The sequence below is a fragment of the Lissotriton helveticus genome, chromosome 7 (assembly GCF_964261635.1).
Source record: "Lissotriton helveticus chromosome 7, aLisHel1.1, whole genome shotgun sequence".
Taxonomy (NCBI): Eukaryota; Metazoa; Chordata; class Amphibia; order Caudata; family Salamandridae; genus Lissotriton; species Lissotriton helveticus.
Genome location: NC_136068.1, coordinates 498,542,506 through 498,570,130, shown reverse-complemented (window position 1 = coordinate 498,570,130; position 27,625 = coordinate 498,542,506). Strand labels below are relative to the sequence as shown.

The following is a 27,625-nucleotide window of genomic DNA, read 5'->3' as shown; positions in this document are numbered from 1 at the left end:
GACTCCTTCACCCAAAAAGATGCAATTATCAATGACTTCCTATGGCAATCCAAAAAACGAAGAATTTCCCTTAAAAACCTAAACTAAAACTTCCCCCAAAAATTGCCGACCTATATTTACCACGCTATAGGAGATATCAACATGCCTTCCTAGCAAGGTCTCTTGCTCTCCAACCCTTATACCACCCCCTTTCATGACTGGATATCAAAAAAGGTCTTGCAGACCCGTCCTCCCTCACATTCATAATCACTACCAAAAAAGTAAGAATGGACCATTCAGCATCTACTCTATCAAGCACAGCACAGGCACTACGCAACATTGACAACAAACTCCCCACAAAAATGCATCATTCAACATCTCATCCTTATTGTACAATGAAGACTGTGAACGAGAAGGTAAAACATTCTATATAGACAACTGGGCACAAAAAGGCATACTAGTGGTAGATGATCTTGGGACACCCTCAAATCCCCTGCCTTTGTCCCCAAATTAAAACAAGATTTTAATCTAAACGTTCTAGAGTATTACCACTTCTTAAAAATTAAGACCGTTATATCTTGACATAAAACACCCTGACTTACCCATCATATTACATTTGCTAAAGGAGGCCACATGGCATCCAAGATCTACTCTTTCCTGTCTCCTACAAACTCTACACTAGCCAAATCAATACATAACAAGTGCTCGAGTCTTGTAGTACCTAGGAGACTACCTTGAACTGGCCATCTATATGATCGAACTTTACTTCAAACAAATTCACACCGTCGCTAGCACAAAGCAGATCGTGGATGTCTTACATGGCACATTAAACTCTTACCAAATTAGCCAAACTTGGTTTATAGACCTCAGATAGATCCTGGAGTTGCAGAGAGGAACCAGGTGACTAGAAACATATGCTAATGGAATTTACGTTTTCTAAGAAGTTCTGGAACGAAACTACCAAAACCGTCTAACAAAATGGAAGCCTACCAGGGTCTCCATCACCCTGGGAATCCTTCTCCCTGACACACCCAGCACCAAACAAAGAAGACCGCCTTCTATGGGACATACTTGTCTCTCCAGGCCTCAAACCAACTTTCCGAGGTGAAAGTTGTATCCAAGCCCTCATCCCAAACCTAAGTGGGAGTGGATTCAATTCAGGTGTGACTAGCACACTTAATGAATATTTAAAAAATTTACTAGTTGGAAAGGCAAAATCTGGTCTAAATTAGACTTCCACATCTCGGATGTGTCCTCACAACAGCTAACCCAACTCCTCTCTTACCTCGCCTCCGCTCCCCCTTCTCTTTTCTTTTCTTTTCTTTTCTTTTCTTTTCTTCTCTCTCTCTCTATCTCTCTGTTTTTATTCCTACCTCCATGCTATGCGCAGGGTTTTCACGCATTACGTAGTCCATACTAAATCACCAGTACACGTCCTCCAGTTCCCCTCCGTATACAAACCCTTGATTCACGTGACTTACACAAAACCATACTATGAGTTTGTGTACCTCTAAAACCAAATTGCCTATTCAAGTTCTGTACTCAAATGCATTCCGGACAACTGATTATGATAATTCTTCTTTCTTTATCTTCCATTTACTCATTGTTTTTCTATCAATAATAAAATCTCAACAAAAAGTTTTTTAAATTAAATAGTTGTAGTAGCCGAACCTTGATAAAATTAAGGGGCCCATTACGATGGCGGGCGGACGTGAGTCTGCCCACCATTGTTGTGGTTGTTGGGACCGCCACTGGAATTACGATGCACCCGCCAGGATGGCGAGCGAATCTTGGTGATTCAACATTGCGGACGGTGCTGCTGGCACCGTTCGCAATGTCAATATGCGGTGCCTGCCACTTAGGGCTGGGAAATGTTGGGAGGGTACCATGGGTCTCCCCCTAGTGCACCCCCCAACGCAGAGTGGGCCTGCAACGTGCCCCCAAATCCAACCTCTGCCAGCCTTTCCATGGTGGTTCCACTGCCATGGAAAGGGTGGCTGACGCAGCATTGTAATCTGGCGGGCGGTGCCTGCTAGGCACCGCCACCATTTCCCCGGTCCTATTCGCTCCGCCAGGCAATCATAACGATTGCCTGTGGCGGAAGCGTGGTGGGTGGTCTTTGCGCCCACCAGTCTTGCGGCACCATTCCCCCTCCAAATAGGCAATCAGATGGCGGAGGGCCCGCCACCGCACGCTGGCGGTGGCAGGCCTTCCGCTATCCTAATGAGCTCCTAAATCTCCTGCAATGATACCTGATATCCCCAAGACGTACATTGTAACACACTCCATTCTTAAACTGGTAGTGGCAGAAACTGACCACAGCTTTTATTTAGAGTACAGAATACAAATTGCCATCCAACAGCAGTCCCACATTGCATTCTATTTTTAGTAGGGAAGACAGGGTGCCCAAGCTATCAGAGCTAATGTTGTCTATGTTGAATTACCACCACAGACAAGAAGCTGAATCTCTCCGTTCAACTTCAGGAAATTACTTTGTGTCCCATGGGCCGTTGCCTCATAGCAGGATTCAGTGACATTGCAGCCACGGGGTTATCAGAGTCAAAGCAAATCAGGATTAGTGTGTAAGGGGCATACATAACTAAGCAGTATTGTAGTCGTTAGTAAACTGGCCAATGCTAGCAATCTGAGCAACAGCCCCTGGTCCCACTTCTGACACAATCGGCAGACTTCAGACACACTCTGAGCCCTGGTCCATTTGACCATCAGTTGATAACCTGGCATATTAAGCAGAACGTTGGCAACTTTGTGAAGGGCCCCTTGTAGGCTGAAACAGATGTTAATGTGTGATGAGCACTAATGAACAATTTGGTTCTTCCATAAAGTAAGTTACTGCATCCTAAAAAGTTTAGGCAGCTGTCCGAGATATATTGTCAGAACTTCCCTGGTATTTCAGAGTACCAATTCTGATGGCATTTTATTTTATTATAGTACATATATATAAGGTGGCTCTGTTGGACAAGATTCGTCATCAGTTACCAAAATAAATAGTTGCACAAGTGCTTATGAAGTTAATTATTTTGTTGAAATAAATCACAAAATATTTAGGCCACAATAACTCAGTTACTGGATGAAGACATGTATTTTATAGTCCTTTAGTAGCAATGCATCATATAATCAAACAATAAGGTGCTTCATACGTGCTAAGTGAAAAGGTGCCTGTGCAGTGCACCAGTGAAAACTAAGTGACTGTACATATACAAAAAACAAGAACACAAAACAATTAAGATTCTTTGGACCTGTCCACTTTAGCCAGGTTTTTTGTCTCTCATAGATGGACTAATTTCCATCTGTCCTTAAATGCCCAAACTGAGTTTTGGTACTGGCAATATATGAACTGCCAACGTTTCAACCCTCTTAAGAAGCTTACACTTTCTATACATCTAACAGGGTCTTCATTAGGATGGAATAACCTGCAGTATGGAATAATCTGCAGTCGACAAAAGTCTTGTATGACCTTTGTGTTAATTTATTTTATTTTCTGGCAAAAGTTTTTGCTGAGCTCCTAATTCTTACAAGCACCATTTTAATGGGCTTATAAACAATGTTTGCACTTTATACAGACTGATTACCTATTCCTGAAATGTATTATTTGAAAGTATCTTAAATTCTAAATCATTTTGTGGCTGCCTATCCTATCCTCAGGGCCCATAGAATTATGCGATTCTCTGGCATTTTCTGCATAATTATGGATTTTCTGCATATGCTACATGAATGGTCATCTGCTGCATAATGTGTAGATTTGAACAATAAAATGTTTTTAGCTCAAATGGGTCAGAATTTGTTAAAATGTGATGATGTGTCTCCATGCAGTGGAAAACCCTTAGCACACGTTGACTGGTTATCCATCAATTTCTTATTGCTGTTTCTGGATGTCAAATGTGAAATAATAAGATTGCTCACCTGCTGATTTTACTTTCATTGAAGGCGTTTTGGACTGCGAGCACCAAGGACTCGCTCTTCCTGTTTGCTGCTCTGTTTTAAATTGGTTTTAGCCTTCACTACTCGCGGGTCCCGCTTCGCCTGCACTTCCCGGCATAGCGCTTTGGAATCTCTGGCGCTTGATTTTCTGAGGTGTTGGGGAAAGCAGGGCTGCGAGCAAGGGGAGGCGCAGGACTTCCAGTCCCAGGAGCGCCTTACCCTCGGCTTCTTCACCAGCTGACCCGCTCTCCCTGCTGGCTCCTCCCACACCTCAGCGCAGCTAAAGCCTGCTCGTCTGTTGCCTTGGTTGATTGCTCACCTGCTGATTTTACTTTCATTGAAGGCGTTTTGGACTGCGAGCACCAAGGACTCGCTCTTCCTGTTTGCTGCTCTGTTTTAAATTGGTTTTAGCCTTCACTACTCGCGGAACCCGCTTCGCGGGTCCCGCTTCGCCTGCACTTCCCGGCATAGCGCTTTGGAATCTCTGGCGCTTGAGCTTCTGAGGTGTTGGGGAAAGCAGGGCTGCGAGCAAGGGGAGGCGCAGGACTTCCAGTCCCAGGAGCTCCTTACCCTCGGCTTCTTCACCAGCTGACCCGCTCTCCCTGCTGGCTCCTCCCACACCTCAGCGCAGCTAAAGCCTGCTCGTCTGTTGCCTTGGTTGATTGCTCACCTGCTGATTTTACTTTCATTGAAGGCGTTTTTGACTGCGAGCACCAAGGACTCGCTCTTCCTGTTTGCTGCTCTGTTTTAAATTGGTTTTAGCCTTCACTACTCGCGGAACCCGCTTCGCGGGTCCCGCTTCGCCTGCACTTCCCGGCATAGCGCTTTGGAATCTCTGGCGCTTGAGCTTCTGAGGTGTTGGGGAAAGCAGGGCTGCGAGCAAGGGGAGGCGCAGGACTTCCAGTCCCAGGAGCGCCTTACCCTCGGCTTCTTCACCAGCTGACCCGCTCTCCCTGCTGGCTCCTCCCACACCTCAGCGCAGCTAAATATCTTTCATTTGGTACCGCTACGCGGGAGCGTGCGGGAGCGCGCCGGGAGAAGCCCGGGACAAGGGCGGGACCGTCTGAGGCCGTCAGAGGCTGCAGTAGGCTGGGCTGGGCCTTGATTTATTGTTTTTGTCATATTTCTGTTTGGTAATTTATTTTGCAGGCTAATATCCCTTTTTGGGGAGTGTTATTTTTTTGTTCTCCCTTCACTACACTTGGCTTATGACGGCCAAAAAATTACGTTCTGGTCGCGTCCTAGTAGGGAAATCTGGGTCTAAAACAAAATCTAACCCCTTACGTAATAAAATTACATCCGCCATGCAATTAAAAGGCCAGTGTCAGCTCTTTAACTTGTGGGATAAAGGAAAAGATAAGTCACCTGAGTTGCAAACCCAGAGTGAGGGTTCTGACTACAATGCTCTGGAAGCGGCCAATACGGTTAGTATCGTTCCACCCTGCCTGAGTTTGATTCCTAGTCAATCTCTGTTATTACCTCTCAGTCCCGAAATATTAAGGGGTTCATGCTTGATGACAAATGGATTTCAACCAGGCTTAATTTGTCCTCTTGAGTCTGCGGGTGGTAAGGTTATGAATTCCGATAATATTAATTTTCCCCAAGAGTCTCCTGTGGAAGCCCCCAATGCCATAGTAATTACTGACTCTTTGCCAGTTTTGCCAGTTAATTTGCCGATCCCAGACAGTGATTTTACATTACCTGACATTGATCTAACAGCTCATAAGAATCGGTTGATATCTCTTCAGGGGAAAGCCAGGGCTATTCTAAATTCTAATGAAGTTATAACCATTTCAAGTACGGGTCCCTTAAGTAGCACACCCTCTAACAAATTGGATTTTTCACCAGTTGAATTAAATTTTTCTTCTTGTTCTGGTCCTATTCTGAACAATGTAGCGGAGGGGTCTCCAAATGCTGAAGGGAGGTTAATTTCCAAATCTCTATTTTCTTTGGAATCTATACTCTCTTCGATTCTGAGTCTACTGGAAAAATTTGTTGGAGGTTCTGAATGTATTTTTGATACGGTAAATCAAATCTTAAAAGTGCTTTTGCAAAATAAGAATGGCCCGGAATTATTGCCCTTCTATGTTTATCAACTTGATGGAGATCTCCAAAAAAAGTCCTCCTAGCGATCAAGCAGACCAGGATCCCGCTCGCCTTTCTTTCCTCAAGGACAGCCAAAAAGCTACGAATTCAGTAGCATTCCCGGCTGATCTATTGATCCGCAAAGCGGTTTCGGCTGGTATTAATTGTATAGCTTCTATTAGTGATGAAATAGAGGTAGTATCCACGTCCCCTGTCGTCCATAAAATTGATACTCCCTCTCTTTTTCCAATATTTTCCATTCAGTCTAAAAATGAGGAGATTTGTATGGCAAATACAGGAATGGTTAATGAATCGATCCCTTTAAAACATAAAAAGATTAAAATAAAGAAGAGAAAACCCATTCGAAGAATATCTAAAAAAAGACAGAGAAAACTCTTATTTGACAAAAGTGTGGAACCAATTTTAGAACATTCCCCTGAGGTTGTTCACTTGCCTGTTCCCGTAGAAGCGTTGATTGCCTCCCCTAAAGTGGAGTCCACTTCCACGGGTCTAGGTCCTATAAATCCTACTAATCCTTTTCTCAATAGGGTTACTTCACCCGTTGTTAATCCTTTCACTTCCTGTCTTAACCCATCCGCAGTACCTTATCAAGATGTTCCTAAGGTCACTTCCTCCTCTGATAATTCTTGTCGCCCTTCTTTTAATCCACTAGCACGTCCTCTCTCTGAGGCACCCCCAACTGTAGTTAGTCCTATCAAAGAAAAAATAACTGTAGATACTTTTTTTCTTGATTTTTTGCCCTTATTTGATACTGATTTAATTTTAAATAGATCTGCCCTACTTAGTTGTTTCAAAGAAATTGAAGGTTTAAAATTAATTCAAACGTCTGATTTGGACGTAGTATTCCTTCTTAACTCTTTGTTAGGGAGATCGACAAGGGTGAAATTTCATTCTAAAGTAGTGTTAAATCTTATTCTACAGTGGGCTGCAGAATTGCAAATTAGAGGAATAGATGTTATTCCATATTTTGGGGAAAAACGTAATTCTCAGGCATTCCCCAATTTGTCATCCTCTCCCCATTTGGGTTTGAAGTTGACGGAGTGGTCTAGCTCTGGTTCAGAGGATTTAAAAATATGTGTGTCCAGGAATGAAAGGCAAGTGTTGTATAAAAATCCCCCTTTGAAACAAATGTTGAAGGATGATGAATCTAAATGGAGTTGGCTCCCGGGAGTTTTAGCAAGTAAAGCTTCGTCCGGCCTTAAACCGCATTTAAATTTTTAACAAAGAGCTGAAGATTATTTCGTGGAACACAGCAGGTTTTAAAGATTGTAAGGAGAAATTAGACTTTTTGTATTCACATAAGGTGGATATAATCTGTTTGCAAGAAACATGGGTGGAAGGTAGAATAGCGTTAGAAAAGGATTTTTTTGTTTTAGAAAAGAGTGCAATCTCCGCTAGAAGAGGTCATGCAAAGGGAGGAATAGCATGTATGTTAACAAATAGAATAAAATGGAATTATTCTCATTATCTCGATCCAGGGAATTTGTTTCAAGCAATAACCTTAAAAGATGTTTTTGAGGACTGCCCTAAAAGATCGTTGATAATAATAAACATCTATATCCCCCCAAATTGCTGTTATAATGATGGTCTCAAAACGCTATTTTCCTTCTTAAATGCTGCGATGGATGTTATTTCGCCTCCTTATGTATTAATGTTTGGTGATTTTAACTGTAATATTTCCAATTGTGGGCTAGCTTTATTCAGAAATAAACTTAGGGAAGAATCTTTGAATATCTCATCGGCCCAGTTCCCTGTCAAAGTTAAAACTAACAAAAGGGGTAAACTTGTTCTAGAAGGTCTATATAAAGCCGACTGTTTAATAGTGAATGGGAGGCTTCCGTCTGACACCCCGGCAGCTTGTACGCATAAATCACATAAGGGAAATTCAATCATTGACTATGTCATGTCTGATTATGCTCTATTTTCCAAGTTGAATAATATGGAGGTCATTGAGTCTAATCTTAGTGACCATAATGCGTTGTTGCTTACAGTCTCCGTCAGTCTTCCGAAAGTTGACTCTTGGAGCATGGAGAGGGATCTGGTGAATTTCGACTCAAATTGTGGGAAATGTTTCTGGAATTTTCGCTGTTTTGAAAGTCTGTTGCCCCTTTTGAATCAAACTGTCAAGAGTTTATCTCTCTGGGAAGGAAGAGAGCTGTCAAGTTTTGCTAATTTTTTAGATTTGGTAATTGCAATAGCAAAGAAAAAACCTGGGGTGAAAAAATCGCTTGCAGTCCCCCCTTCTCTGCGGGCTTTAAATATAGAAATTAATAAAGTAATAAGGGGGCAATATTGATCTTTTTCTTATGAAGCCAAGCATAAATTGTCTATTTTAAAAAGAAGGAGAGTTAGGCTTAAGGCCCGTTTAAAACGTGATAAGGAAGACTCCCTCTGGATACAATTGAGGGAAGCTTCCTATAACGGTCAAGCAAAAATGTTTTGGTCTTTAATTGGCAAGGGCTGTGGGACCAGAGCCTGTGCCACTCCGATTCCCATTGAGGAACAGATTTGGGTCCAATACATTGAGAAACTGTATAGTAATAATAATGTGCAAGTACAAATGGTGGATTCCAATAATGTTTCATGTGTATTTGATTGTCCCTCTGAAAAGGAAATTGAATTTGCTATCATGAACATGCGTTCCTCAGGTGCGATGGGGCCAGATAAAGTCCCTATCTCAGTATTAAAACAACAGAGTGAACTCTGGAGCAAGATCCTATTTCCAGTTTTTAAATTTTGTTTTTTTAGTGGAACAGTCCCCCCCTCCTGGAAAGGAAGTATCATTGTCCCCTTATTTAACAAGCATTTACAATGCAACGGTCTCGCCTTTGCAAAAGTTAGAGCTATTGGCACTGTAAATGACAACATTGTTATTTATGTGTTGGTTTTGAAAACAGATAAATAAATGGCATTGTCATTTACAATGTCAATAGCTTAATCTCTCGCAAATGCGAGACCTATTGCATTTGCAGAGCCACACACACAGACACAGAGCCACACACACAGAGCTACACACACAGAGCCACACACACAGACACACACACACAGAGCCACACACACACACACACAGAGCCTTCTTTGAGACAGCAAGCTCTGCACTCTTAGATATATGTTGCCCCAATTCCTGCTATCACACCTGAAATACATTCTTAGAAGAGAAAGGTGCAGAAGGACCTGTGATTCATGCAAGTGATTTATCTCTTGCAAAAATATCAATTTTCTGACTCCCATTGTGCCACCAATAGGAAGTAACAGCGCAAAGATGAAGGTAACCATTGGGTTTCGCTAGACTGACAAATCTTTATTTTAAGAAGTGTTCTGTTGCCACTCAATGCCACTAAAGTGCTTGAGGAACGGTAGGGGCGCAGGTGGCAACAGGTCATAGTTACTGCTATTCCCTAGTTAGTGGCTAATTATACCTTCTTCCTAAAGAACCACTGGTATATGTACTGTCTCTCACAGGCCCCAAGCAGCGTTTAAAAGCTATCAATCTTTGATTCAGTGGGAGAATCGCAAAGGTTGACCAACGAGCACACCAGGGTTTGAACCAAGACACCCGAAGACTGTAACATTATATAACCACATAACAGAAGCTCTATATATTCACATGCTATTGGTTTAGTGTGCAGCCAGAATGTCCTGTGTAAACGTCTGCTGAGAGTAATATTTACACCAGTTGACCTTTTGGAATCACATTTGGCATGACACAGGAGATGTGCTCTAGGGATTAAAGTGATGACTTTGAAATTAGAAGAGGTGGCTCCCGCTTATACGGCTTGACTACCCTGTATGACTTTGGGCAAACCATGACTGAGAAACGTCCATCTTTGGTCCCTGTGTTGTAAATGTTATGTTACCTTTTATGTAACCCTTTCTTTGTGTCTTCAGCTAATGCCGTTCTGGAGCCTTAGGTGGTTCCAGTGCATTGCTGACTTACCTGGGTTCGACTCTTGTCAGTTAAGAGTTGGGTCAGCTGAGAGGTAGTTTGCTCTTACCTTACTTCTTGAATAAACCACTCTTACTCATAACTGGACATCGCTGGTTTCCTGGAGTTATTACTTACATCACCCTGACATGCAACACTCTTGTGCATCAACACACTCTGCCATTCAATGCACTAATGCATAAATTCAACCACACATCGATTCATTCTAGCATTCACCCATCTACAATAACTCACATAAAAGCTCACCAATCAAGGAGAATGAACAGTTTCTGCTTTAAACAGACATGTTGGATATGCCAATGCTTGTTTAATATATACATCTTTAAATGATGTGTGCGCTCAAAATGAAGGACAAATACATATTTAATGTGTGTGTTACTTCCTACTCTGTGGACATTTGCCTTTGTACTTACCATCTTTATGTCTTTTCCATCAATCACTTCCCTACTTAGATTTCCCTTTCAGTCTAACTCTAAATAAACCACTTTGCCCCCTTCATCATCAGCCAGCTCTCGTCCTTGGGTACATCTTGGTCGGTCTTTCTTTTCTTCTTGGCCCTTTTTCCATCTCTTTGTCTCTCTGTCTGCAGGGATAAACATTGTGCACATCTACTTAACAAGTAGATAACAAGCACTGGCAAAGTACATAGTTGTGGTATAACTGAAGGTGACTCTTCATTGGACGGGCTTAATTACCTACCTATGCGCTCAATCACTCAGCATGAAGCACTCTCTCGCTCATCCTTAGAATAATGTATTCATTCATCCACTGATTCGCCCATTCTAGCAACCAACCACCCTTCACCCACAAGCTCGGTGCTTGTAGAAGGTTACAGGTTTTACTGTTGGGCCCATTCCCAGAAATCTTTATCAGTGATTCCAAAAGATAAGAACGAGGACAGAAAACAATTCTGGAGTATGCGTGAACTTATCATTTGACAAAGTGAAAACAACCAGGACTGTGATTATTACAACAAGGGAGTAGTAAACCTATATTCCTGTTGACTACATCAATAGTACTTAAAAATAGCACAGAGTGACTTGATGGTACCGAGATCACCCTAGTTCCACAAGACCCACCTACTTTTCACTCCAGCTCCACCAGCACCTCTGACAAAAATATATAGTCTGTATCATCAGGACTGGTGAGAGCTGCTTAAAGCGCATGTGACTAAGAACAAAGCGGCGGGTGTCCTTCCCACATGTACTCCAACATTTCCATGCGAAGGAGCATCTTTAAAAGCAAATTTATTTTCATAACGTGTATGGCATATGCTTTTAATTTAATGAGACCAGGCTCTTTTTTCACACCCTGGGAAACCTTCAAGCTGAAAATATTTAACTATATGTCTTTGACCCTCTTACTAAAGTAACAAAGCCGCGCTCCAAAAAAACAAAAAACTATTTGAATGGCAACATATTTACGGGTGGAAATTTGGGGGTTACTGAATACAACACCTGAAACAGCGCTGAGAGGACCAAAAGGCACATAAGCTGAGAGTTCTCGCATTACACATCCGCTGCCATGGAAACTGCGCTGCAGAGTGTGTGCGTTGCGGAGCTTAGGGATGTGAAATGCCTATCGCCTGTAGACCAGAAAATATAATTTAGGGTCAAGGACAAGACTTTTTTACGTTTACTTTGCCCACTGGACACACATCTGTTTGTGGCGGTGAACAGATTCCAATCCTGGAACTACTGCTTTGCACCTACTATCTGCAAAAAGGAGGCAAAATCAGAACCTAGCTGGAATCCAAACACTGATATAATATGCGCCTTGGCATAATCAGAGAGGCTACTATGCTGCCATCATATGGCACAAAAAGGAACAAGTACATTTTTTATAACAGAACATTTTTCAAAAGCATGCCTCTCTTGGACTACTGGATTCTTCAAAAAATTCACGCCCCTGGGCGATGAAGAGAGGTGGCAGAGAAAAGTCAATGAAATACAGTGTTAGCACTGCCCTTCCTGTGACGTATTTGCCAAAAACAACAGAGAGCGATGCCCTGGAAATTGGAGAGCAGCTTCTCTTTCTCGTGTTTTTTGATGTGGTCTCTTCTGCCTGGCATGCTTGACCCTTACTAGTCAGTAGCACAGTAAGCAGGCATAATGCCATCACGACACTCCCCAGTGCCTGTCGAGTAAAGACTGGCTTGCCTGCGGCAGAGCAAAACAGCTCATAAGTTGAGTATTCCCGAACCCAGATTCAATGGGTGCAATAACACCGCGCCCGAAGTTGCTGGGGGCACATTTGAGTGTGGTTTGTACTGGGGCTGAGGGGACAAGTGCACCCCGACATTAGGCATGCAGGCTTTTTGCGGGGCCCAAGTCAACAGCTAAAGGATGGCCTACAATTAAACGAGCGCCCGTTTCCAAGTTTAAACAAAACATGTTCTACAGGAAAAGAGAAAACGTGGCAGATACAACGTGTGACACAATCTAATAGTATTAGGCGCCTCGCCCCGAATAAACAATGCATCTTTCATTTAAAATCTATGGATACATTTTTCAGCACGAGCGCAGGCCCCGAAAAAAAGCAGGTGCCCTGAGAAATAACGCTCACTGTTCCCCTCCCTTCTGACAGCCCTGCTTGCCTCTGCCCGAACCCCTCCAGTGGCATGGGGTTCATAGAAGCCACCACTTGCCTAACGCCTGCACCCTCTATCCAAAAAGACCATTTCGTCGCCAACTAATCCACAACGCACTGCCCCCTCTCATTTACCACCGGATCTGAAAGACTATGACAAGGACAATAGCCTGAAGGGGCAGGCATTCTGTTGTGGGCTTATCTAAAATCCGATGGACTTTCTAGCACAGCAAACACTGAACGACGATGACCCAAAGTCCCTCGGCCTCTCGGTATATGCATTGTGTAAGTATTACTATTTTTCTTAAATTACAAGACGCTATCTGAGTGCTAGCGCCGCGGTGCCAGATCTAAAAATAAAAGTTGAAATGTTTACTTTTTTTGTCGCTTATTCATTTCCCTCAAAGCTGACTACGGATTTGCTGACCAGTGCAATAGAGATAGATATTGACTCTTCCGACTGGCCTCTTTGTTACTTTGGAAGTTTCACAATAGTGTGTGTTGATCAAGTTTCAGGGTTGGTTACAAAGATCACCATCAGCATAGAAGTGCTCCAAACACGAAATAAACAAGAACCGACCCATTGTTCACCAGTGAAGATTTAACCCTGGAAAAAGTGCACCAAGCATTTAACCATTTTTTTAATTCAACAACATGCCTTGTTGCTCAATTTTACACTTCCGCAAAAAATACTGTCGAATAATGCATTTTTATTCATGACAAAGAAAAAAACAGCCTGCGTGTGCCGGTCTCTCGCAGCACAGGCTGTTAAAAGAGCATCGCGCAGGGGAAGCGGCGGGAGCGAGGGAGGGTTCGGAGCTCCGGAGAGCAGCCTGCGTGTGCCGGTCTCTCGCAGCACAGGCTGTTAAAAGAGCATCGCGCAGGGAGGGAAAGCGGCGGGAGCGAGGGAGGGTTTGTGGGACGTCCAGCAGGAGTGAGAACCAGAGAGACAGGAGATTGGGAACGCGCGCGCGCGGCCGGCTCCGATCGCTTTCCAGAGCGTGCGCGCGCCAGTCTCTGTCTCCTGGGAAGCAGACTCCACAGCTATAGTATCGCGCCTGCGCGATGCATATGGCTTCGCCATATGCGTCGCAGGCGCGAGACCTAAAAAGGGGGCAAGAGATCTTCCTCAAAATTATCGTCAAATCGCTTTGCTTGATGCCATAGGTAAAGTTTTTGCAAAATGTATTCTTATTTTAATGAATCAATGGGTAACTGATTTTAAAATTCTACCTATTGAACAAACAGGTTTCAGACAGAATCATGGAACTCTAGATAACCTGTCGGCTTTACAAGTCCTCACAGAAAAATATGTTAAAATTCGTGGTGGGCAGGTTTACGGGGCTTTTATTGATTTCTCCACCGCTTTTGATAAAGTGGATAGGATATTATTGTGGAGAAAGTTATCTGATTTGGGTATGCCCTTATATTTAATTAAGTTAATTCGTGCACTCTATTCAGATACTTGGTGCAGAGTTTTATTGGGAGGTGAACGCGACTTATCTAAATTAATTTTTACTTCTAATGGGTTAAAGCAAGGTTGCCTTTTGGACCCCTTGCTGTTTTCCCTCTATACAGTCGATTTACCTGTTGCCCTTTCAGCGTGCGCTGGTATTGCCCCGTCCTTGGGGGGGGGGTCCCAATTGCATGCCTCATGTATGCAGATGACATCCTGATTCTGGACCTTACCCCGAAGGGTTTAAATAATCGCTTGCAGGCATTGTCTGAATATGCTGAAAACCATTACCTATTGATAAATGCGGCAAAAAGCAAAGTGATGTGTTTCTCCGGCAGGAAGAAACCTAAATTTCTGAATTTTCCTTGGTCTGTGGGGGAGCAAAAATTGGAAACTGTGAAATCTTATACCTTCCTTGGTAAAATTGTCACAGCTAATCTAAGTGACAAAGCCCATATAGATAATAACTCCCGAAAGGCTATTTCTCAGGGAAAGAGTTTAGTAGCCTTGTATAAAGCTACAGGTAGAAGGCATTTCTCAATTCTCTTAGATGTTTTTAGAGCAAAAGTCCCTGCCTCCCTGTTATATGGCTTAGAATTAATAGAGCAAAATCAATGGAGTTTTTTATCTTCAACGGAAGGGAAAATCTTGCGCAGTTTACTATCTGTTAGTTCAGCAAGTTCGACTGTTTCTATGAGACAGGAACTTGGCCTGCGTAGCAGCTGGGCCCAAGGTTTGGCTGGCTCCATTCGTTGGGTAGTAGGCATAGTAAAAAGTGAACCTAATACTCTGAGATTTCTTATAAAAAATGAATTGTTAGGAAGTCTAAATGAACATTCTTTGATTGTAAACATTTTTAGATTTGCTGTGGCTCAATTGAAATTGGATGAAGAAACCCTATTTTCATTATCCTCTTTTCAATTAAAATCTATATTGAAGATTTCTTCATGGGAATTGGGGTTTTGTCATGACAGAGATTCCCGTCTGTTAAAAAAAGGTTGTACTCCTGTCATTGAATCATGCCTCTTGCGGAAAGCGCAACCTTATACGTACTGGAACATCCCTCATGGCGCTCGTCGCTTAGTGTACTTAATAAGACAAAACCTGCTTCCGTTGAAAGTTCTTTATGCCAGATGGTATGGTCACTCCCCACTCTGTGATCTTTGTCAAAAGCATGTTCAGGACTTAAATCATGTCATTTTTGTTTGTCCGGTCCTGATGTCTTACAGGCACAGATGGTTACGTTCAATTTGCTTACAACTTAATATTCTTTCTGCCCAGTCATTTCAGATGGCCTTGATTAACCCTCCTAATGAAATGTTTTGTTTTAAATTGTATGGCTTCTTTAAATGTTTCTTGGATCTTTATTAATATGTTATTTTTTTCATTTGTGTTTAGTGTTAAAAAGACATTTTATGAATTTTTTCTTGTATGTATTTTCTGGTTTTTGTGTGGACCTCGAAAGAGTTCCTTATCATAATAAAATAAAACTTGAAATAATAAGGTGAAATCCTTGGCCAGATAGTGTTACCCTATGTAAAAATATTTTTAAAATAAAATAATGGCGTTTTGAGGCAGTTAAGGGCAGATTGCATTAGAACAAAAAGCCTTTATGAAAGTGACGTTGTTGACTTTTCAACTTGATTCCCAGATTGAAACAGTCAGGAACTCTCAAGGAAGAACATGGAGTATAAATCTTTCCTGATATTTTTCTTCATTTTCATATCTTCAAACCTTATATCAGGTAAGCCCTACTTTGACATTATCAATTCTTTGTGTTTTCTGTCCAGCTTTCCTGAATATGACTCATAAACACCTTTTAATAATGCTTTATTTCTTAAATTATCATTGTAAAAAAAAAATCTTGAGGGTGCTTCCGCATTAAGGGTAATTAATGCTTTAGCAGACTATTGCTTGACTTTTTGATTTGTCCTTTTGGCAAAGTGATCACTCCAGTACAAAAAATAAATCAACATACGCGTCTTGTGTCAGCTTGGTCGAAATACTTTTAAAAAGTATGTAAATAATTGTAATAATATTACTAATATCAGGATGAATAGACAGCAGTGCTCCTGTATTAAAAATCCCAGATAAACGTAAACATTGACCCAAGACCTCATGTCTTCACTTGTCCATTTTATAATTGTTAGATGAAACATTAGATTGAAATAGCATAAAATATATTGTAGCATCCTTCTGTACATGTTCCCACACACTCCTAAATCTTTTTGAGGGAGTAATTGCATTTCCTATATTTGCAAAGTAATTTACTTTCAGAATTTCCTGAACCCAGGAAACCAAATCAGATAAAACAGTGCTCGTCTATAACTGAGCTACTTGTAATCTTGCCAATAAAATGGCAAGAAAAACAAAAGGATTATATACCCCACTATTCAGTCCCATCATGATCAAACCCATATTGAACTTTATAAAATTAGCTACAGGTGTAGATACCGGAGCACTTCCTCCTAAAATATGCTAATTACTTGACAGCTTGCAAACATGTGCAGTCTGTTTGCCTCCTTGGACTGGCACGTGGAACTTTAGCGGAATACAGCTTCTCTATTTTACAGGTGTAATGTAAAAATCAAATATGCTCTGATAATGTTGCAGTCTGTATTTGGCTATTGTAGTTGTTTGATTACGAAGGCGTATAGATTGTGCAATACCTGCTTTGGTGATATTGGCTAATAACAAGTGCGACCATTTCTTTTCCCATACAGAGGATCATAATTTTTAGCTTACAGGAATATTTCATGTCAAACATAAAAATAACCTTGGCACTCTAATCAGTTCAATATTGATTCATAGATAGTTCTCTTGTGATTACACAAATCAATTTCGACAAACAGAAAACAATTTTTGACTTGTTCAATTTAATAAAGATATGGAATGTACAAGTTTAGTAATCATGTTTGGAAGCAAAGAATTTCGATAGCATTATATTTCACAGATGGGCACAATTCAGTAACCCTCCTTTATCAATATTGAACTGATTAGAGTGCTGAGGTTATTTTTATGTTTGACATTTACACTGGGTTCTTTCAGGACCACAGTGGATTGACACCTTAGGTAGTGGGGTGTAGGCTTTCAACCTTGAGGGGCACCAATACTATAATGTCCATATTGAATGCATACAAAGAGTGATGTGCTACCAGTAAGACCACCGCTACCGTTTGTAAATATTGTACACGAATATTTAATATTAACCAGATATTCTTAATGGATCTTGTACAAGAAGTGTAGTTTGTACTTTAGGAACACTATCTGCATGCAGAACCTGCCGTTTGTCTCCTAAACGTGTTCTAATCTGGAGGTAATGAAAAAACTAATTCAAACTGATTTTAAAACTCCATCGGGACGTTCTAAAAAGATTGACTAATACTCCTATTGGATAGTTGATACATAAAGTGTACATTGCCCAAGCAGAGTTTTTAGACAGATCTATGTGTTCAACTTGGACCATGGCATGAGCAGCTCATCTATGTAATTAATTTTTTTATATTATCTTTTTTATGGATTTTTATAACATAAACAAAAAGTCGGCATTTCACATGGAAGGAACACAAGGTATTAATTAATATGGCATTTCCTTTGGGATTCTAGTCAATAACAGTGATACAGCACTTGGATCGGGACAATTATTAAGGGGTACAGGCTCGTTGTTGATGGGAGCCGTCGGAGCGACACCGATATCTTCCCTTTAGGTGTTCCATTTGGCCCACACACATGACCATTTTGGGGGGCAGCCTCTTGCCACATAGACGGTTTTCTCCCAAACATGCACCAATCAAGATTTATTTTCCACGTGAAAAGAGTAGGGGGGGAGATCCCGCCCCTCATAGCTAAGCAATATCTCTCTCTGCGACAGCGGCTCCTAGGGTGACCCAAAATGTCTCTACCCCCGTCAAGTCAGTGGGCTCCCACACATTAAGCAAACATCTCCTAACCTCTGGGCGAATATCTTTGTGAAGGACCTCTCTCATGACCACATGTATCCCCCTCCAACATCTTTGAATCTGCTCACATTCCCAGAGAATATGCATGAAGGTGGCGATTTGCCCACACTGTCGTCTGCAATCCGCACTCTCTCCTCGTCCCATGCTGACCAGCTGGGGCCCGGTGATGTAGGTTCTGTGAAGAATTTTCAATTGCACCAGGCGGAGACGTGCAGAGATCGCCCCCTACCGAGGGGAGGCCACCGCCTCTCTCCACTCCTCATCTTCAAGCAGCAAGCCGTCCCTCTCCCATGACTCATGCAATTTATCTAGGGGATCAGGTGTGTTATGGACAAGCTTTTTGTAGGTTAGTGAGATGGCCCTCTGTGGAAGCAGCCCGTTCAACAACCTGTCTTCTAGTGGGGAGGAGTCAGGGAGGGGGGAGCCCTTCTCTAAGGCTGTGGTTAGTGCAAGTCGGACCTGCAGGTAGCAGAAGCAGTCCGTGTCTGCGAGCTTGTACTGCTGTTGTAACTGGCCAAAGCTGAGCATGTCACCATTCACCCAGAGATCGCCTATCCTAGAGATACCAATGAGGTCCCACTTATTGAAACCCATGGTGGAGTGTAAACTACCAAGTGACTCTGAATCCCATAGGGGGTAACTAGCGTCAGTTTACGGTCCCAACCTAAACTTTTGTATGCCAGACCTGGACCGAGTGCATGGTGGGCCCGGTTAAAGGGAGTTTCTTGGGATTCACATAGAGGGCTCTGTTGTTTGTCTGGCTGAGCAGTGAGCGAGGGAGCACTCTCCAGTTGGCAACATCGCGACTCAGGCGCTGTAAGGGCTGGAGCAGATTCTTCTCGTAATGGAGCTTGGGATCTGCGGTGACGAAGATCCCCAGGTAGGGAAACCCATCTGCCACCACCTGTATTGGACAATCTCTGGGGAGAGCTGGAGCCCCGCCGCTCAGAGTGTAGAGAAGAGATTTATTCCAGTTGATAGAATAGCCTGAAAACCCTCAGAAGGATGTGAAGATGTCTAAAACACATATGAGAGACTTCTTGGGGGAGGTCAAGTAAAGGAGAACGTCATCCGCGTAAAGCGAGATGCGATCTTCCCACTCCGCTGACCACCGCAGTTCACGTATGGCCGAGTCGCACCAGATCCAGGCAGCGAGAGGCTCCAAGGATAGGGCGAAGACCAGGGGTGACAGCGGGCACCTCTTGCCTGGTACCTCGATTACGAGTAAAGGAATCGGACCGTCAGTTAACTATCACCTGCACCGTAGTGTGGAATGGAGGAGTCTGACCAATGATATAAATTGCGGCCCAAACCCAAGCTTGAAAAAGGACGGCAAAGAGGTAGGGCAATTCGATAGTATCAAACGCCATGGAGGCATCTAAGGACAAGATCACTGCGTCCTCTCGGATGGTATCAGTCCGTCCTATCACTCCATGCACTCGTCTCAGATTCAGGGCAGTATTGCGCTGGTGCATAAAGCCGGACAGGTCTCAATGTACCAAGGCACTAATCACTCGCGACAGGTGGGTGGCCAAAAGGTTAGCGAGTATTTTCGGTTCTGCATTGAGCAGAGAGATGGGTCGATAAGAGGCGCATCTGTCTCTAGGTTTTCCCTCCTTGGGGATGACTACTATCGATGCCAGTCGTTGGTCAGGCGGCAACTCTCCCACTCGTCTACTCTCCTCGAACATAGCCCTCAGATGCGGGGCAAGCTTGTCAGGACGCAGTTTATAGAGCTCGATGGGTAACCCATTGGGGTTCATCGCCTTTCCCAGTCGGAGATTTCTGATCGCCTGCGTGATCCCGTCTTTAGTAATGTCGCTATCTAAAAAACTCCTATCTTCCTCGGAGAGCACTGGGAGTTGGATGTCTCGGAGGAGGTCAGCAGAGTCAGTTTCGAGTAAAGACGACTGTGTCCGATATATGGCGCTGTAATGTGCAGCGAACTCATCGGCAACGTGGACGGGATCCGTAATCTTTGCACCCGAATCAGTCGTCAGCTCGGGCACAAGTCGATTGGCCCTTTCCTTCTTGTCCATCCAGGCGATTAGTTTCCCAGCTTTGTCGCCCCATTCATACACCCGACTGTCTCTCTCTTTCCCCCAAGATTTGGCCCGGTCTGTGGCAATGGCTTTATATCCATCTGTCTTCAGTTGCAAAAGGTGCAATGTTTCTGGGGCATCCCTCCTTCCAATGTCTGCTTCTAGTCGGAGGATCTCCCTTTCAACCGCCTCTAGCTCTTTGGAATTCTCTTTCCTAACTCCCACTATGAGAGAGAGGGCAGTCCCTCTAATAACCGATTTGAACTCTTCTCAGAGTGTTTGGGGGGAGTCAACTGAGCCAAGGTTCTCCTGAAAGTAACAGTCAATTTCCTTTGGCAGGCCTTTGCAAACATTGAGGTTCCGCAAGTACCAGGGGTTGACGGGCACCACCATGTCAATCCAGCCTGGCCCACACAGGGGAGTGGTCGTATATGTTGCGTGCAAGGTGACGAACCTCATTTATGTGCATGAGCTGAGAGTCAGGCAGGAGTAAATGGTCAATGCGGGAGGAGCTACGGTGAGGTCCTGAGAAAAAGGTGTATTGCAAGTCCCTGGGGTGAAACGCCCTTCAAGCGTCCGAATGTCTCCAGGAAGCTGGGGAGCCAACTACTTGAGGGGCCCATCGCAGGGGGAGTTGGCGGTCCAGTGTACCGGATGCCACAGCATTAAAGTCGCCTTCCACCATCAGCAGGCCCTCCAGGAGGGAGAGGAGCGTAGTGCCCAGATCCGTGAACATTTGACTTTGCAGTCCAGGCGGGACATACACCGACACTAAAGTTAACGCCCTACCCTCCCATTGTCCCGTGATTGCGACATACCTCCCGCGGTCATCAGTGTGCGAGGACTGAACCGAAAAGGGGAAGGAGTTTTCAGCCATGATTCCCACTCCCCTAGACCCAGAGGTGAAGCCTGAGTGGGCCAGGAGTCTGTACCCCCATCTATTTAGAGCTTTACACATATTACGACAAGATGTGATTCCTGGAGGAAGACTACATCTGGGGTGTATCGCTTTATATATTGCAGGACAATGGTGCATTTTACCTTGTCCCCAGCCCATTCACATTCCAACTTATTAAGGTGAAGCTTTTGTCCCAGTGCGTACCCATGATGGTGGATCATATGGGAGTACGTCTCCCAAAGCCAAATTGATCAGTGATGCCGATAAAACAACAATTAACAACCCATTACCCCCAACCCCCAACCCACTGAACAAACTGTGTAGAGTGCCTATCGCCCAAAAAAATACCAACAGTAGTTAAGTGCGGGGAAGAAAGCTCCTACCCTCTGACCCTCCACCCACCCCCTAAAAAAGGAGGGAAGAAAAAACAAAAAACTAGTCCACAAAGGGGTAACCGCCAGGATTGAACAGTCCAATTTAAGGAGTCAACAGACCTAGCGTGCACAGTTGTGCACGGAAGTGCCGCTGGCAGAACCTGGGGCCAAAGTAATCAGCGTGCACAGGAGCGCCAAAGTGGGCCTAATCAAAACAGGGTCCAGCACAGCGAGTGATGCCAGTCAGTTACAAAATCAGCATGGGTTGTGTTCCCCGGCATCTCTCCAGCCCTCCAGCCAGTCTGCCACCGCCTCCGGATGCTCAAAGAACCAAGCCTTTCCATTCGCCTCAACCCGCAGTCGGGTGGGGAAGAGCATAGCATATTTGAGCCCTCTGTCTCTCAGAATCTTTTTGATGGACAAAAACGACCGTCTCTGCTTCTGTACGGCCTGCATAAAATCTGGGAAAAAGGTAACCATGGAATTCTCATACTTGAGAGGTGGTGAGATTCTGGCACTCTGTAATATCACAACCCGGTCTCTGAAGTTCAGAAGCCTTGCCAAAATTGGACGAGGGGGACCCCGGGCTTTGGGCGCCCCCCCGTGACCCCGGGAAGTTCGAAAGGGCCTTCGGATTAAGGTGTTTGAGCACGAGGTCCTCGACAAACAGTTCTGGGGTCTGCCCCTTGATTTCTCCGGTAGACCTAGGATGCAAATGTTGTTTCGCCGAGAACGCCCCTTGTAGTCATCTAGCTTGTTTTCTACAAATTTCCTAAAGGTTTGGAGGACCTGGACTTCGGTTTGGAGTTGTGAAACGGTATCTACCAGACTTTTTGCTGTTACCTCCAGCTGCTTGACTTTTTCATGCGTTTTGGTGAGGTCTGCCCTGATCAAAGTCATTTCTACTGTGATGGTGTTGGTGCGTTGTTCCATGGAGGTTCGCACCCCCGCGATAGCCTCCATAACGTCCTTCACAGGGAGTTTTGTGGTTTCACTCTCTGACCCACCTGCAGATCCCCCTCGGGAGGGGCACTCTGGGACAGGGCCCCTTGGGCAGGTATATTTATCCAGCTTGCTTTGCTGCATCACTTTAGGGCCCTTGCAGCCCGACATTTTGTCCTTATCAAGGAGATCCAGGCCGCCCAGTATATCTATCTGCCTCGAGGGCCATTGCCGACCCCTTCACAGGGTGTATTGCCAAGGTCAAACAGGGACAGGGCCCCACGCTGACAGTGAGATTCTCACCACCAAGGAGTAAGAGGCACCGCAGATCAGGAACGTGACCTCCCCAGGCACCACAGATCAGGAGGAACGTGACCTCCCGCTCAAGTCCCACAGGGTCCGGTCACACCACCGCTGGGTAGTTCTAGGTGCCTGCCCCCTCACGATCATCTGTCTTCCACTGCCAGCGCCGTCAGCTTGGTGGGGGGCCGGATTAGAAAGCTGCAGGGCGGCACAAGCCGCACTGGTGCTCCTCCCCAGGGCAGACAGACTCACTGTCACAGGATTCAGGCACTGCTGACTTTTGGGAGAGATCACCTCCGCAGCTGCTTCTATTCGGTCGATACCTCGGGGACCGGGTCGCAAGCCGCAGTGTAGATTAGTGGCGCACCCTCACGTCGGCGCAGCCACCGCTGCTCCAGGAATCACTCTGGGACGCGGCCTCAGGGTGCGGGAAGGCCCCAGGCCACGGCAGGCAGCGCTCCGCCAGGCCGAGTTCGGCTGGGCTGGAAAGTGGGTCGGCAGGATCCCAGTAGCTTTAGGTGGCAGTCCCCAACTTCGGGCGCGGATAAATGTGGCAGATCAATGGGTTCTGGTCGGAGGGTCCGGAGCTGTCCTAAAACGCGGCCATCACGCTGCCGCGCGTAACCACGTCCCATCATCCATATAATTTAAGTACTCTCTTAAACCTGGTAATTTCTAATCAAATTGACCTCACATTTCTGAAATCTTTATATTGCACATGTTTTGCATGATATTTCGATTAAAAAAAGAGATCTGCATGGTGGTCGAGTACTACCTCCATAAATAACGAAGTATTACTAGTTCCTTTGATTAATTTAATGAACCTTTTACAGAAGGTGGCCCAGTGATAGCAAATTTGCTAATCCGCCCCCACCACCTTTGCATAAAGCAGTTGTAAAAATCGTATTGATCTGCATGACTTTCTGTGGGCCCAGAAGGATGATGATATTAGGTTATCTAACCTTTTAAAAAAAAAATATATATATATATATTGGTAATGATTTAAAAAGTTAGAGTAACTTGGGGAGTAATAGCATTTTGATAATATAATATTTGTATGTCCTAGTACTGTGATTGGAAGCCTTTATTTATTCAATATAGTGGAAATTTCACAAAGGGCTTGCTTATATATGCATCATAACGTCCCGTATATGCATTCATGATCTTCACCCCTAAATATGTCATGCTTCAGACAGTGTAGATAGGGGGATCAGAGACGCCTATGCAAATGCATTTCAGGTTTATCTACATTTAAGCTTATAACCCGAAAGGCTATCAAATATAATGGTTATCTCCTGCTCCACAGAAAGTGTCCTTACAAGATTCAGAGTAACCAGACCTTGTCTGCAAAAGCTAACTTGATCACATCTCTAGGTAGTTTAATAGGTTCTGCTCCTGTATTATGAGCTATCATTCATAGACTGTGTTCCGTATACAAGGCAAATTAACTGTGTGTGAGAGGACATCCTTGTTGTGTCCCGCGTGTGATTGAAAACTATTCAGAATAAAGTCCATTAATTTATATTGTTGCCAAGGTTTTCCTATAGAATTTTAAAATTACTTTTACACGCTGTAGGAGGATGCTCTTTGTGTTGCATCCCTCCCATAAAAAGGGCCTTTGTGCCCTGTCAAAAGCTTTTTTTGCATTGTGGGCCATAAGTGCTAAATGTTGCACATTGAATTCTGCCCAATTAATGAGTATTGTAGCTAATACACTGTATATGGTGGTGTTTCTTCCTGGCACAAATCCATGCTGCCATGGCTATATTAAACTGGCAATTTTGCTGTTCAGCCATGTTTCAATACTTTTAGGATAGATATTAAAAATTCTACGAACTAAAGACATCTGGGAATAAGAACTGACCAGGTCAGTAGATTTATTCTTCTTACAGAATACTATAATACGCCCATAGTTCATTGATCAGGTATAGTTTCCCCTTGCCATAGTTCAGTACGTAGCTGGAAAAAAGAGGTGCTATTGCTGGAAGTATCAGCTTAAATAATTCAGCAGGGACTGCATCAATACAGACGGCCTAAACTAATGTAACTGATTTAATAGTATCAACCACTCCCTCTCTGGATTTAATGGATAACAAGTTGGATAAAATGTAACCTTCAACCAAGGTACTAGTCTTCTACTAATTAAAAAATAATCTATCCTGAAGTAGTGATGATGTACTGGGGAGTATAATATGTAGGCTGTTTTGATAGGGTTATCCAATCCCCACATATCAGATCGTATTGATCTACTAACTGAAGGATCGTCTTCCTGGTCTGGCACATACGTAGGTAGCCATTGACGTTGGAGAATCGGGCCTTATGGGCCGAGCGGCGCAATGATCACAGCACAAACGTACTTACCCCTTGGCTTCGACTAGTGCAAAAGTCGAATAACAAAAACAATACAAAAGGGTGGGCGCTACCCACGAATACTTAACTAATTGTTTTCTCACGCCAACAGAGGTCCGTCTAACGTCTCGCGATACCAATCATCACCAGAGGGCCAAGGCAGGGCGGCAGTCAGGGCAGCAGTCGTCAGCAGCCGTGGGAAAGGAGTAGCCGCTCTGCAAAAGACCTTCGGTCCACTTCGACATACAGGGGTCGCTTGACGTGGTTCGCGAATCCTCCAGAATTTTATTGTGAGGCTCCTCACGACCCTCGGGCTGAACCGCTACCACTGAAGCCGCCCACACGTTGGGTGCCAGTTGGAGAACCGGGCCTTATGGGCCGAGCGGCGCAGGGCACGCCTGTAACCTCCGGGTTCACCTGCCTCGTCAGACAGAGACATGAGACACTCTGTTAGGCGTAGAAAATCTGGTTTATTAGCTGCAGCTAAGCACAGTTATCCAAGAAGTACATGGTATATTCTTAGGAGACTGCCACTTAATTCCGTGGCGCACAATCTTTTATAGCACACATATTTACAATGTCTACTCCCAATACATACAAGGCTGACAAATAGGAAAAGTTTGAAAACAAGCTATCAAGTATCTTGAATACGCCCTTCTTTCAGACCCCGTGTTTACTCCTCCCCTCAAGTTAATCAGTGTTAGTGCCCATAATTCAATTTACAGGTGGTAGGACGTGTTCGTATGCCTCAAAGGATAGTTCTGTAATAGGAGAATACAAGAAGAGAATAGCGAAGGCCAGTCAAATAAAATAAAGTAAGAAAGAATGGTGAGACCCAAACAGTCGACTAAGACAAGGATCAATCAGTCTAGACATGGATTAACAAACTCGGCCAGACCCTGACATCGGTTTCGTAATCAAGGACAAGGGGTTACTTTTTAACAGAAGAGACGCATAGCAGCTGGACAAGCAAAAACACTCCGTTCGCCGTGCTGCCTGAGTGAGGGCAACACAAAATGGCGACGGACACAAAATGGCGGCTAAATACCTAATGAAGTCGAAAACCACAGAACCTCAACGTGTGTGGGTCTAATACAGGTGATTGAATGCAATTAAAGTCCACTACAAGTAAATAATCCCCTGGTTTGTCTAGCAAGGCTGTTAATAAAACGGAAGGATCATCCTGATTTGCTCCATATATGAAATATATATATATATATATATATATATATATATATATATATATATATATATTATATTTATAGTGTTGTGGTTTCTAGATGCAACGTAATCATTGACCACCTCCCTGCGGTGTCACTTTTTTATTTGTAATTTGAAAATGTACTTTAAAATAATATTGCAGTTCCTTTTACTGATATGTTAACCAAGGTCTTTTGTGCTTTTTTAGCTCCTACACACTTAAATAGTGATTTATCCTTTAGCGATAATCGAGTATCCTGAAGACAGGCTACATTTGGCTTTTATCCGCTCAACTTTAAAGTAACTCTTGTGTTTTAATCCCAAGTTTAGCCCTGTGACATTGTGTTTGACAATTCTATTGTTAGTAAAAGCCATAGGTAATGTTTATTGTCCATATATAACAACAACTTTGATACCTTCTGCCTTAAAAAGCCTTTTCCCCAAAAACCCTAATCCACCCACTCACTCTGCCTTCGTGCTCCCTTCCAGTTCCCTTCAAACCCCACTGACCGATAACCTTGGGTGCCTTAGGTAAAGTGCCATACCCCTAATAAAATCCCATTGGTCCTACCTGATTTCTTGTATGACTCTATCACATCCCGTCAAAACAAATGCTGATAAATGCATCCAATGATAAAAAGCGACACCCCTCCCCCATGCCAACCCTCACCACCCCTGAGAAAAAAGAGGAAATAACACCTTCCACACAGGCGGGAGCCGTATGGTTCAATAACTTAATAGTTCAGCGGCTTGTCAGTGCTCCAGGGCTGCTAATGGGCTGCAATAAACTGCAGAGCGTTCTGTTACTCCGAAAAGTTTTTTAATGCACCATGCCTGGAGATTCCTAACTTAAGACTATTGCATTGCTTTTTTTGGCATACGTAACACTTGACTTTAACAATGTCTGCTTTATAGGGGAAACACATGACCTAGGATCTTTGCACTCATGTCCCAACAGTTTCATTTAAACAGAGATAGCTTAATCAGTGCATCTCCTCGCTCCTGCCCATGATGATATGGTGATATCCCCAATCACCTTGATTCCCCACACCCATTCTGCTCCTGATTCCCCATGCCTTTGGACAACCCACAGCCCTCAGGAGTCCTTGCTCTGTTTCCAGCACCAGTTCCTTTTAGGTATTTTTTATCCTCATATTACCATAGGTTCTGTAGTAGGGGATCTCTGTGTATAGTCATAATCTAGTGAATAGTCCCGCCCATGTGCGAGGACCCCGGCAATCAAAAATAATCTCTTAAGTTGTCAAAAAATTGCAGAACTGCAAAGACACTTAAGAGAAAATTTAAAGACAAATAATGCAGCCTATATTCACAGGCTACACTGTCCAGTACTTCAACTAGAAATTCCACCAAAAATCCACAAACAGCAAAGCCTGTCCAGATTTCCCTTGCTTTTACTGCAAAACCCCTCAGAATGATAGAGAGGAAGGCCTGGACAGACAAGCCCCATAGGCTGCCATTATGTGGTTTAAATAGGATACTGTGCCTTTAAGAGAATCTTCCAGAACTTTCTCCCAGTATCCCA

At 43.8% G+C, this 27,625-nt stretch overlaps 1 protein-coding gene across 1 annotated transcript in view; it reads left to right on the top strand.

The window, feature by feature from the left end:
• LOC144768676 (butyrophilin subfamily 2 member A2-like) overlaps nt 1-27,625 on the top strand; it is a 341,821-nt gene that overhangs the window by 70,711 nt on the left and 243,485 nt on the right. The window contains exon 3 of the mRNA XM_078652503.1: nt 15,667-15,759. Within this exon, the coding sequence (XP_078508629.1) occupies nt 15,699-15,759 (61 nt within the window). The 5' untranslated portion in view covers nt 15,667-15,698. The remainder of the gene's footprint in view (nt 1-15,666; nt 15,760-27,625) is intronic.